At 36.5% G+C, this 13541-nt stretch overlaps 4 protein-coding genes and 1 non-coding gene across 7 annotated transcripts in view; 4 read left to right on the top strand and 1 right to left on the bottom strand.

The window, feature by feature from the left end:
• LOC129797635 (cytochrome P450 6A1-like) overlaps nucleotides 1-13541 on the top strand; it is a 690618-nt gene that overhangs the window by 501476 nt on the left and 175601 nt on the right. The gene's annotated exons all lie outside the window — the stretch shown is intronic.
• Nucleotides 1-13541, top strand: part of LOC129797630 (cytochrome P450 6a9-like) — a 667408-nt gene that overhangs the window by 478266 nt on the left and 175601 nt on the right. The window lies entirely within an intron of this gene.
• LOC129797566 (SLIT and NTRK-like protein 4) lies at nucleotides 155-5094 on the bottom strand. The gene is made up of 4 exons (XM_055840288.1): nucleotides 4664-5094; nucleotides 3592-3799; nucleotides 3117-3520; nucleotides 155-1231 (listed from the first exon to the last, which is right to left on the bottom strand). The coding sequence occupies exons 1-4, from the start codon at nucleotides 4685-4687 to the stop codon at nucleotides 362-364; spliced, it is 1506 nt and encodes a 501-aa protein (XP_055696263.1). The 5' UTR covers nucleotides 4688-5094; the 3' UTR covers nucleotides 155-361.
• On the top strand, nucleotides 4103-4174 carry Trnaa-cgc (transfer RNA alanine (anticodon CGC)). Its single transcript has one exon. It is a non-coding gene; the product is annotated as a tRNA-Ala (tRNA).
• On the top strand, nucleotides 10069-11091 carry LOC129797701 (trypsin 3A1-like). The gene is made up of 3 exons (XM_055840520.1): nucleotides 10069-10325; nucleotides 10396-10799; nucleotides 10866-11091. Exons 1-3 carry the CDS (start codon nucleotides 10099-10101, stop codon nucleotides 11012-11014), a joined length of 780 nt encoding a protein of 259 aa, XP_055696495.1. The 5' UTR covers nucleotides 10069-10098; the 3' UTR covers nucleotides 11015-11091.

Below are 13541 nucleotides of genomic sequence, written 5' to 3'. Positions count from 1 at the left end.
ATTGACAACACGGCTTGGCCGATTTTAAACAGTAGCCATTACAGGAAAGTAACAGCAAAATAATCAAAAATGTTTCCAAAAATCACAGAAAGAAGCCATTTTGTTTTTTCCGCCATTTCTGCATGGATTTCTCAAGAAAGTAAAACTCACAGCGTTTAGTCAAAGTCTTTTTGGTACATTTTCTTTTACAATTTCTCATTTACAACATATTTTAAAATTCACTTAAAGTATACGTTTAAAAAACTCCTATTGACTAGCTGGATATATTTTGCAAATGAGCGAAAAAAATGTATTTAAATGGAAACTTATAATATTGAAATTATTGCTGTTTCTTCCTAAAAAAGATTCTAAAATTAAATTTCTACGCAACTGATGTGGTTGTACTGAAACTCTCCCGGACTGTGGTGTAGCGAACAGGAGTTGTGAAGCCAAAATCACTCTGCTTCAGCTTCTTCTTGATGCACACGATGGTACAACCTACGGCTAAGCCGATTGCAACCACAGCAATCACTGAGAAAATAGATAGGAGTATGGATTTGGGCCTCAAGAATGATGCTGGCTCATAGATGGGAATTCGGGGGGTTTTCCGGATTTCCATCGAGCACAGGGGCTCCTTGAAGAGGTCTGGTAAGAGTGTGCCTGATAAATCGTACGGCGTTGCACACCTTGCTCGGTCATCGCTGTAGAATCCCTTTCTGCCGTGATGTTCGAGCTCCTGGAGAGCCGATAATAGCCCACAGTCACAGTGCCAGGGATTGCTCTCCAGCTTCAAGAGTCGTAGCTTTGGAAAATCATCCTGCTGCTCATCCTTCCCTTTTACCTCAATATTGAGAGTTTTTAGTGAACAATTTGAGAGATGCAGCTCCCTGAGAGATTTAAGAGATCTCAGACTTTCCACGTCGAATTTCGTCATCTGCGGATTATCGCTGCACATGAGCATTTCAAGATGTTTCAGCTCCGAAAAAGTATGCTCCCGAACTTCCACAAGATTTGGCATGAAGCTGACATTGAGGTGCACTAAATTGGTCAATCCCAGGAAGCTCTGCTCTGTCAGCTCCTCAATGGGATTCACACCAATGTAGAGGGATTTAAGGGATTTCCCAACTTGGGACAAACTCTCAGGAACGGCATGAAAATCATTTCCCTGCAACAGCAATTCCCGAAGTTTGGGCTTCTGCTGGAAAATCTCATCGGGGATTGCGGAAAGACTCATGTAGGAGAGGTCCAAATGCTGAAAAATTATCAATTGGAAGAATTATAAATTATAAGATGGATCAATTGAACTGCATCAATTTTTTCTTTATAATTTTGTAATGCTTTATTATCTCCCGATTAAACTCTTCTCATTTATTCCGTGCAATAGCCGAGAAGAGTTTAATCGTGAAATGATAAAGCAAAGTCTTGTTGCGTCCTACACAATATGAAAATTTAAAAAAATATTTTAAATCAGCAAGAAAATAACAAAATTTTATTTAAAATAGAATTTTATTGTTTGTCAGATAACAATTTTTTTATCCGAGAACATTTTATATGACAAAACACCCTGATGGAAAGGCACATGGAGGAACTACAATCCTGATTGAAACAAGCATTAAACTTCACAATTTCCTCCATCTATTTCCCACCAAGATTCTAATTAAAAAAGGAGAAGTTGGGCCTTATTCAGCAACCAAGAAACCCTTGAAACTCGCTTGAAATCTTGTAATTTAAGTACAAAATTCAAAGACTTCAAGGGTTTCTTGGTCACTGAATTAGGCCCGTTCTCGGAGTTTTTTCAAGCTCTTGGGGACAAATTCTTAATTGGTGGAGACTTTAATGCAAACCATACGTTTGGGGGTTTTCGCCTTTGTACACCAAAAAGGGGTGTAATGGAGTGGTAATAAACAAAAACAATTCAATGTGTTTATCCCTAAATAGCCCCACCTATTGGCCTACTGACATAAGAAAAGTTCCGGATTTAATTGACTTCGCCATAACCAAAAATGTAAACTTGCATTGCACGTCAATCAATAAAACTATAAAATTAAATAATAATAATAATAATAATAGTATTTATTAACCCAACCACTCAAAGATCACCCACACCTATACGGTCCAATACGCCATTACGGCTGGGGGGACTCTGCTTCCCAAGGTGTATATCTATACACGGGAGCCACCGGGGAGTGGGGAATTCGGCCCCACTGTGAAGAGGGCGATGGGGCGTCTTGAGGCGCAGTATGGCAATGTCATTATCCGCTTTTCAAAATCTGGGAAAATGACAAATGCTATTTTCTCAAATTTTGTGGAGCAGGTGATGAAGCCATATTGTGCCCACAAGAAGTGCCTCATCACCCTCGGCAGCTGGGGGGGGGGGCAGACCGACACAGAGAAGTTTAGGGACATCATGGAAGTGCATGTGGACTTGGAGATTATTCTACCACACTGCACTCCCTATTGTCAACCCTGCGATGTTTATCTACCTCACTTATATAAAAATCTCTTTTTTTACCACACCGCCGTAAAGTGATCTATTCGGATTTTTTTTCTATGAGATGGTCTAACCCAAGTGCTGTAAACCACATTCTTATGTCTTGACATTAAGAAGTTGGTTTATAGCACTTGGGATAGGCAATATAATTTTTAAAATTACATTATTTCATATTGAACAATCATCTCGTATTACGAAATTGTGATAAATATAATGTTTTGACTAGTTAAACCGGGCTATGACTTGAGAACGCCAAGTTAAAAAGATTTCCTTTAAGTTAAAGTTTTGTTTTATTAAAATGAGGGTGTAAATTTTATTTTAACACATTTTACAAAAAGATGACCGCGGTCCGCCTAAGATTCGATTAGAAAAGGCATTTGCCCAAAGTTTTTTTTGTTCAAAGGTAAAACATTTTATTCTCCGAACTTTTACTTCATTCATTTAATTGTTTTTCCAATTTTGAAATGTGTTTTTACGTAAATTAGACTAAAGTATACGTTCTGACTGAGAAATAAATATTACGGCAAAAGAATCGCATGTTTTAATGTTTCACGTACCTATACGCGAAAGGGTTAAATTTAAATTAAATAAATTTTTTATCAGTTCAATTGCTACACTCTCTATATATTTCTTCAAAGTAACTCACCTCAATTTTTGGCAACGAACACAGGGCCGCTGTGGTCATTGGATCGAACTCTTTGACGGGATTGTGTGCCAATGAAAGTGTCTTCAGTCGCGGCAGGTGTTCGAAAATCTTCCTCTCCAGCGACCGAATTTGATTATGGCTCAAATTCAGCTCCTCTAGAGCTATAGGCTCGTAGCTCTTTGTACTGAATCTCCCTCTGAATGTATCCGACCGCAGTGTCTCCCCTGTGAGATGATTCCAACTGAGATCCAATCGGAGAATCTTTGGCACATCCAGGAAGGCGTCCACTTCAATCACCTTCAGCTCGCAGTGGCGACAACTGAAGTGCATTGAGTAGTCAGCCTGTGGCAATCTATGGAGGGTATTAATCTCATTTCCTGAGAATGATGCTACAATGATTATATCTGGAATGAAAAATTGGAGGAAAAAGGAATTTTAGATTTTTTTAAAATTAGTTTTACAGTTGAGAAATTACCTGGAGATCCATCAATTGATGGCCATTCTGTTGGGACATTGTGCATATCCTTTGCAGAGCAATCAATGAGGAAATGATTGTAATTGGGCTTTGTCTCATGCAGAGCACAATTGCACCGTGTGCAGATTTCTTTTCCTGGCTCAAAGGGGGCCTCATCATCCTCAATTGTAGCCCCATGCACGCAAAATGCAGAGAAAAATGCAAGAAGCTGGAAAAGAAACGTGCAATTGTCGGTTATTTATTTGATTTAATCACTTCCTGAAATCCACCATAGAGCGGCGCTAGTTTGTTTAATTATTTTTCGCGGGAAATGCATTTTCATCCTCAAAATCCCTCTCAGGGACATTTTAAATCCACCCTATTTACACGATGATTTACATTGGAGGAAAATAGGCGGAAAATTCAACACCCGGAAGGGTAAATATGTTTTTTGGACGCGTTTCAAGTGCGGAAATGTGAGAAAAGATGCGCGGGAAAAAGTATGCGATTTTGTGAATCCGATACCTCATATGGGGATGTAGCTCAGGGGCAGAGCGCTCGCTTCGCATGTGAGAGGACCCGGGTTCAATCCCCGGCATCTCCAATCTTTTTCCTTATCAAATGTTGCTTTTTAAGACATTTTCAAGCACACAGGAATTTAAAAACATTTTTGATAAACACGATAAATATTATTTTGCTATTTTGTTGCATTTTTTTTTAGTCATTTTCAAATCAAACGACTATAGAAATGGATGGAAGAATAATTTCTCGTGAGAAACTTATTCTAATTGCCCATCATGTTTTGCAGTGCAATTTGCAATTTTATCCCCCAGAAATATATAATAAAGTAGCATGCAAAAAATGCAAATGTTTACATCGTGCGCACTTAAGTTGAATTTTTGCTTAGGATGGTTTGTATCGCGCTCAGGGGAGCTTATCGTTTTATCGTTATCAATTTGTCAATAGAATCGGCGAGAATGGGGGCGGGCATAGGGGGCACCACCAACAAGAAGGCCAAAAACTCCTCAAAATGACGAATTTTTGCGCAAAGATTTTTTTCTTTGGAAATTCATAAAAATAAATCCCTACTCACAAGAATTCTCAAAAGAATCCTCATTGTGTGCGTCGTCTGTCCTTCCTTGTGAGATCAAAAGACTTCCTTGGAATCTTTCTTGGTGAGATAATTAGCTCTATTTTCGTTGTGCTATTTGTCCAAGAATACAGCTCAACAATAAATCACGAACAAAAAAGGCACAATCTTCCACGATATGAAGGTAAATTTAAGCACAGAAGAATTTTTTATTCCTTATCAACGCACTTTGTGGCACAACTTTTCTCTCAATACATATTTTTCACTTTCACTCTTCACAGCCTTCACGCACGTTGCGGGTAAATCGTTGCAAAACAAGGATATTTAATTCACATTTCCCATGAAGAAGGAACTAAAAAATTGAAGAAATGAGTAAAATGAAAATTTTCACGGCGAAGAGACACACTCGCGGGGGCTTTCAGTGACAAACTGTTGGGATTGTTGCTCACCTCATGGATTGTATGCCGCGGTTCTGCGTTTGTGAGCTCCACTACAAGTCGCACACAGGATGATTCATTGTGCCTCCAAGTCATGTCGCGATCAACAATTCTCGAGAATTTCTCGTTGACCAGTAAATAGAAAAAGTACAGCCTAAAATTGAAGAAAAATCCAAATTGTAAGATTTAGGAGAAAGGACATTAAGATCATTACGGATATAATAGTTGTTAAAATTTTTGAAGGGCATTAGGAAAGGTTCTAGAATAAGAAGACTTCTTCATTGAAAAAGTTTTGGAAAATAAAATTTTTCCAGTTAAAAATCTTTTGGTTTTTTTTCGTATTTTAGAGTATATTTTTATCATATTTACTCCTTTTTCAGTCCCTAGAAAATCATAAAAAGTGATCTTAAATTTATTTTAACTTTAAGAACTTTTCCTGTAAATATGCAATGCAAATAAAGAAAGGTCTGTCTATAATTTCGTGTCTGTTCAGCTATGCATTAAGCTCACAGTATTAAAGGAATATAGTTTTCCGTATGGAAATCTTTTTATTGTGGGTTTCTACATTTAAATCGTGATCTACCAACATAAAATTCTTAAAAGTGTATCAAAAATATTTTGTTACACCGGTCGTTGAAACATCAGCGCGCATGTTTCATTAAGCATGTTCCATATTGTTTTTATCATGAGGTTCATAGAATGAGTTGCATTTTTGTCGTTGTTATTTGTTTTAAGATCAATTTTAAATAAAATAATTAAATAAATATCAAGAAAAAAAAGGAATTTTCGGAATACCTTCTATATAGTATTTGTAAAATGTCCGGAGAAATTCAGGGAGTGCAAATGGGGAGGGTTTTTATGTTCATATTGAGAACTGGGAAGGTACAAGAGTTAAATAAATAAATAAAACTATACCTAAAATTAAAAAATAATATTCACAATTATAGGTGTTTTTGGGGGACCACTCTAAGGTCACCCACACGTATACGGCCCAATACGCCATTACAGCCGGTGGGATCCTGCTCCCCAAGGTGTATATCTTTACACGGGAGCCGACGGGGAGCGGGGAATTTGGCCCCACTGTGAAGAGGGCGATGGGGCGATTTGAGGCGCAGTATGGCAATGTCATTATCCGCTCCTCAAAATCTGGGAAAATGACCAGAACTATTTTCTCGGATTTTGCGGAGCGGATATTGAAACCACTGTGCCCTCAAGATGTGCCTCATCACCGGGAACGGTGGAACAAACGGACAAAGAGCAGTTCAAGGAGATTATGGGAGTGCAGGAGGACTTGGAAATTTTAAGTTTAAGTTTTTTTTAATAATTTAAATTCTATTAATTTTAAGCATTAAGAAATGAATAAACTCCTTTAGATAATTTTTAATTGTGAGAAAAATTACGAAAAAAATATTTTTCTCTGTAGCAAGAATGAAATAAAAATCTGAAAACTTAATAATTTAAAGAAAAAAGTAATTTTCCCGTAAATTTCCCGGGAAATTTCAAAAATTCCCCTAAATGTGGCGCTTTGTGGAGTGCACCCTGTAATAAAGATGTAAGATCGCAGCGAGAGTGTGAGCTCGATAAACAAAGACAGAGAATTCGTGATAAGACAGCATGCCCAAAGTTCACCTTATGAATTTCAACGAGAGTATTTTCCTCGAGGGCTCATATTATTTCCCCTCTTTTTGGGATCTTTCAGCACTTCGTCTCTTCTTCAACATACTCGCGATCATACATTTTTTTTGATCACTTCTTCTGATCACTGCGGCTGAGAATGGAAATTTGTCGCCAGTTTCCTGGTCGTGTCGCGTGTCTGGATAATTGCAGTGCTTTAGAATGTCCGAAAAAAAGAATCAGCCGGCAAAATGCTCAAGTCACAGTGTTGTGTCACATTCAGGTGTTTGGAGCAAAGCACCTGGATTGGTGATCACCGAGTGATCATTTTTGTGATCAGTGATCTGTGGCAATTTACGATGATTCTCATTGCATTCAGCTTGCATTTTGCACGCGTGTGTGTCTTTCGAAATAAAATTTCATTCTTGGCACAAGCGCATTGTGGAAATGATAAAGAAAAATTTATTAAAGGCTATCTTATCGATTTATACTTCCATTCTCGCGGTGTATCTGGATCGCTGAGACGGCGTTTGGTTTCAAATTCTTCACCGCTGTATTAGCCACACACAATGGACGCTCGCTCGTACCATACAGGAGAATGAGTCAGACCTCCACGGCTGACGAACTTCTGCTTCCGACAATTTTACATGCGATGTTGTAAAATTGGCGAAAATTCTTCTTCTCACAAATAAGACAATTTAATGATGAAGAGGCATAAATGAGTTCTCAGCCGCAGACGATCATGAAACATTACTTTTTTTATGTTATTAAAAAGGAATTTATTTACTCACAGAATCTCATAAAATTAGTGACATCACTGAGTTCAATGAGCAACAAGATCAGAAATGGTAAACGATCTTACAAAGTTTTTTTTTGTTTTTTTCTTCTCATTTTCTTTTAGCATCTCCGGGGATTGTTTATTGTTTATGTTTTGCCAATGAAAAGATTAGAGAATTGACCAAGTGTTCAGTTGCACTGAAGGAATTACACAACATTGTGTAAAGTAGAACAATATGAAGAAAAATTAACTGCAGTTGACAATTTTTATTTGTGAAAATAGTATAATAAATTTTCCAACGTAACATTTTTCCTGGAAGAAAATTATTTAGGAAAAACTTTTATCATGAGAAGATTTATCTATATTTTTTCTTTGCGAAAATATATATTCTTCTACTTCCTATATTTTTAAGTTTTACTTCAATGATTTCAGAAAGGTTGAAACATAGTAGATTGATTTGATTTATTTATGATCTAACATTTAGTGAAATCAATAGTTTTTTCCCATTATTTCTTAAGCTTCTACTCCGGAGTGTATCAAAAACGCTGTGGAAAACTCCCCCAGTAACCTCACCCCTCCATCTCACGACTAAGTTGTACAGTTCATATTTTACGCACAAATTTTATAATTAATTAATAATGGGCCTAATTCAGCGACCAAAAAACCCTTGAAATCTTTGAATTTTGTACTGAAATTTCAAGCGAATTTCAAGGGTTTCTTGGTCGCTGAATTAGGCCCAATATTATAATATAATTAGAATTAGTGCATACGAAAAGAAGGTGAAGAAATACTAACAAGGGAAGGTTATACATTTAAGAGTACGGAATGGCTTGAAATTTTCACCAAATATTCTTTACAATGTATAAAAACCCTGTGCCAAGGATTTTTTTCTACAGATCCGTAGTTTAATAGTTATAATTAATTAAATTTTCCCATATAAAATTCATTTTGGGAAAGCAAAGCGCTCTGGAGAGAAACGCAAGAGAGAGAACTGCGCGCGCGTCTGTGTGAGTGAGTAGTGGTGAGCAGTTCTTTGCCCGTGCGCTCGCTACTTACCACTACTCACTCACACAGACGCGCGCGCAGTTCTCTCTCTTGCGTTTCTCTCCAGCGCTTTGCTCTCCCAAAATGAATTTTATATGGGAAAATTTAATTAATTATAACTATTAAACTACGGATCTGTAGAAAAAAACCCTTGGCACAGGGTTTTTATACATTGTAAAGAATATTTGGTGAAAATTTCAAGCCATTCCGTACTCTTAAATGTATAACCTTCCCTTGTAAGTAATTTTTTTTAAGAGATGAAAAAGTTTTGAAAGCTAATTTAAAATGAAAATCATAAAGTATTAAAAAAAGCTTCAAAAATTTGCTCATCTTTCGAAACAATATCAAATTGTTGGTTGAACGCACAAGGAAAAATTATTCTCTATTAAGTAATTAATTATATTGGCTTTTGGAAATCATTGAGAGCACTGCAAAATCCTGAGGACTGAAATTCCGTGTAGGTGTCCATCAAGGATTTCCGAATTCAACTGGGATTATGCGAATTCCGGCAGTGAAGAATAATTGTGAGATGATTCTGAGAAATTTTGGATTTTATCTTTAAGGTTCATCATAAGTTTATCACGTATTCTACCTATTTATCAGAGAAAATTATGCCCTCTCTACATTTAATGACCAGACACAGACGAGAGGCGTTAGACCCTAATGCAGGGATTTTCTTATTCTGAGATTGTCTCTATGATTGATGTGATAGGTAAATGCATTTTGTACTGTTTTTGGTACTTGCAACAGCAAATATTGTATCTGCTATAGAAATCCTATCCAGATACGATATTTGCTGTTGCAAGCAGCAAGTTCATCAAAACCCAAAAGGTATAAAACTCATTTGTTCCCTCCAGAAGAACTAACTCCATAAACTTCAACAAAGGGAAAGTCAAAACTAAAGAAAGTTTACTTCTACGCGTGGCATGAGAACTGATGCACTATAAGTGCAAATGGACGAACATGTGTAAAACATATTACGAAAATATGTATTAAATGCAACTATGTAAAAAATTTTTTTTTTTTCATTAAGGTGTCAATTGTTCCTTATTCAAGGAATTCAGAGGAAGGACCATCTACTCTCTGTCTTGAAAATGGTTATTTAGGATTATCAACCATTTTCAGATGAGAAAGATTGCGGGTTTACAATGCTTATCTTAAAAAAAATCTTAAGAAAAGCCTCCTTACTCCTGACCTAAGTTTTAGCAATTATGTTATTCATTATCGTAACACGTGCTTGGTACTCTTCAATTTTATTATTTACAAAAACTTCAATTTTAATCAAAAATATTGCAATCCAATCAAATTAATAATACAATCAGAAAAATATTTGGAAAATCCATAGTAAAGTCATAAAGTGGAATTACCCTCAGGAGTTACAAATACTACGCAATTGCCGTGAAATTTCCACCAAGTATATAGTCACTGATATACACGTGGATTGATAGGGAAGATTCTTTAGATAAGACGCTACTTGCTTTCGGTTTAACCTCTTGAGAATGCAAGTATAAAATGCGAAAGTTCAGTGGCAAACAGCACATTCATTCGGAAGGAATTCCTCGAAGATGTTCACTACCAGTAAGATGTTGAACCAAGCTGCTATCCTTGCAATCCTCTGCATTAGCGCCAGCGCTGCAGTGTTTCGTCAACCTATACAAAGGATTGTCGGAGGCAAGCCTGTGAACATCGAGGACATTCCTTATCAAGTGTCTGTCAATTACTTCGGACAGCATCTCTGTGGTGGTTCAATCCTCAGTGAGAGGTTCATCCTTACGGCAGCTCATTGTATAATGTAAGTTTAACAAAAAAAAACACTCCTGCTTATGCCTGAAATCAAATAATCCTGCTATTTTAATTTACAGTGGTGCAACTCCTGATTTCACAGTCAGAACTGGATCAAACTACAGCTCAACAGACGGTGAGGTCCATAAGGTGCGACAGATCATCAGCCATGAGCTCTACGACGATGAAACCACGGATTACGACTTCAGTATTTTTGAACTGGAAGATCCCATTACGTTCAGTGATACAAGGAGGGCAGTTCAACTTCCCGAAGCCGATGAGGACATTGCCGTTGGTACTGTTTTGAAGGTTTCTGGGTGGGGAGATACTAAGAACCATCAGGAGTCCAATTATCACGTCCGTGCTGTATCAGTGCCGAAGGTTAATCAATTAGAATGCCAAGCTAACTACATTTTCAGAGCAATCATTTCGGAACAGATGTTCTGTGCAGGTTACCAAGAAGGAGGAAAGGATTCTTGCCAAGGTAACTTTTTTATAAAAAAAAATATTTAGAATCAATATTTAAAAAAATCCTCTCTGTCCGTAACAGGTGATTCTGGTGGTCCCGTCGTTGACGACAACAACGTACAACACGGTGTAGTGTCTTGGGGTAAAGGTTGCGCCCTCCCAAGCTATCCTGGAGTCTATGCAAAAGTATCAGCTGTAAGGAATTGGATTCGTGAAATTTCAAATGTTTAGGGTTGATATTAGACTAGAAGATATTCTTGGAAATTCTGTTGTTCTTGGTTAATAAAAAAAATTTAAAAAATAACTTATTTTTCTGACTTTCTTTTTTTATCGGGTTCACGCAGTTGTTTTCCTTTATTGATTTCACCCAGTTTTTCTTTATTTTGAGGGAGTTATTAACAACAATTCGAAATATTTCTTTTTTTTTTAATTATCATGACCACTCTTTAACAATCATCATATTTTCTTAAATTATAATAAGAAAAACATTTAGCTTTTCTTATCATTAAGTGCTTTACTCTGCCCTAAATTCCATTATTTAGTATTTTAGATTATTATTTTGTTTTATTACTTAACATATTTAATAAAATTTTCTTTTAAAACACTTTTGTTTATTTTAAAGCTTTAAGACTCCAGCCTTTTCAAACCACAAAGCCCTTTTAAAACATAAGAAAAAATGTCTTAAATTTTTTTAAGTGTAAAATTCCTATTTAGTGAAACATGATGTGATTTTTCAATATCCTCTTACAAAATCTCATCAACCTCTTCAAATACAATATCACTGAAGTAAGTAGGTATAATCCGAACAACCACTTATATTCTTATCAAATCAGAAATTTCAACATTTGATTTTAATTTTTGCAATTTTTCTGTACCAGTTAAGAGGGTTTATTATAACACAATGTTGATACTTATAAAAAATTTTAAAACATGCAAAAAAAGATTCCATAAAACACGATTGTTCCCAGTATGTGGGAAGAATGAATTCGCGCCTCCTTCATTGACCGGAAGGTCGTCAGTCAACAAAGAAATAAGAAATTAGTTCAAACAAGTTTGGAAGGAAAACAAGAAATAAAAAAAATGTTTGGAAGGATTAAACAGTGAATTATTTTAAAGAATTAATCATTGGTAGTTGGACATTTGTGATATTTTAGGGTGGACCAAATTGAAATTCTATTAACTTATTTATTATCTACTATATTGCATTCAGGTCAGTACAACAATCATGGACAAAATAACCTGAAACTAAATTGAAAGTGAACTTCTCTAAAACGTAGAGCACCGATCATTGCAATATTAAACTTCGTATGTGGTTAGTGGATAAGACATGTTTCAATAGCTGGAACCTTGATGCAAAAGCTGTACATGAAAAGTCAAGAGCCGGTAGTCAAAGGGAAACCGTAAAAATATTGTCCCTCTCCCTGGTTCTTCTGCCATGATGAATACATCTGAGGGCGTATTATGTAACTCTCCGAGTGCTGGGTGGCTATGCAGTTCTTGTGAGCCACCCAGCACTCGGAGAGTTACATATTACGAGCCCTGATCTCAACATTTTTCTCCGTGAGGTTTTTTTTGGTTAGCTACTCTGCGACTCATGGAGTAGTTTTCGAAATGACGGTTTGCAGACTGCATGACCTCCGTCGAAGACAAGCACAGTTCACGGATTTTCTCCGCTTGTAATATTTAGCACAAGTAAATCTTATGAACCAAATCCGTTCTGGACTTTCTGTTACGTGATCTTCAGAACTTGGAATCTATATTGAATAGTGACCTCTAGGACTATCTCGAGTCTTCCCACATCCACAGTTGAATCATGATAGAATGACCGCAACCATCTTTAAATAAATACCTTTATTTTATTGTTTGTATTTTTATTAGGATCGAACTTCCTTTTACACATTCGCAAAGTCATTTAACTCTTTTTCATTTTATTATCCCTTTCACGTTTTTTGGGTCATACGCTGACCCAAACGTGAAACATTTTATTTTTTCAATTAATTATGAATGTAAATTGTTTTTCCATGTTACAAATGCATCAAATTCACGCATAAGGGACCAAAGAAGACGTTCTGAGTGAGAGAAGTCATCTAAAAAAAATCATAGAATAAAAATCGCGATAAAAGAGCGCATGTTTCAATGTTTTTATGTTTCACGTTGGACGTTAAAGGGATTTTACATTTATTAGTTGGTATACCACAATCGTGGCATACCAAGTATTGTAATCGTCGGAAAAACCGACCATCTCAGATCGGGCTCAAACTTGGTATGAGCATGTTTTAGACATCCCACATTACGAAAGTGGTGGTGGAAAAATTTTGATCCGGCCGGCCGGCCTCTGCGCCAAACTTTACCTTATAACTCGAGAACAGTAACAGATAGAGACTTCCGGTTTGAAGTTTTCTATAGAAATGTGGGTGTAAATTTTCATGTTTTCGCATTTTCAAAATCCAAGATGGCCGCCGTCCGCCATTTTGAACTACCGTTTACCACTTCCCTTAAAGCTAGAGGTCTGAAATTTTAGTATGTTGTAGAGCTCAATGAGACGTTTTCATCAATAATTCATACTTGAAAATCGGTCAAGCGGTTTAGCAAATATGGCGGCTTAATGCAAAAAGTGTTTTTTCAATATATCTCAAGAACGGCTTGACCGATTTTGACCATCTTGGTATCAAATGAAAGGTTTCAAGAAGCCCTACAACTCTCTAAAACATTTTAAGTTCCAAAAATGGCCGCAAGAGGCGCTAAAATCAAAAACAAA

This window comes from Lutzomyia longipalpis, chromosome 1 (genome assembly GCF_024334085.1).
Source record: "Lutzomyia longipalpis isolate SR_M1_2022 chromosome 1, ASM2433408v1".
NCBI classification, from domain to species: domain Eukaryota; kingdom Metazoa; phylum Arthropoda; class Insecta; order Diptera; family Psychodidae; genus Lutzomyia; species Lutzomyia longipalpis.
This window is presented reverse-complemented; position numbering and strand designations above follow the sequence as displayed.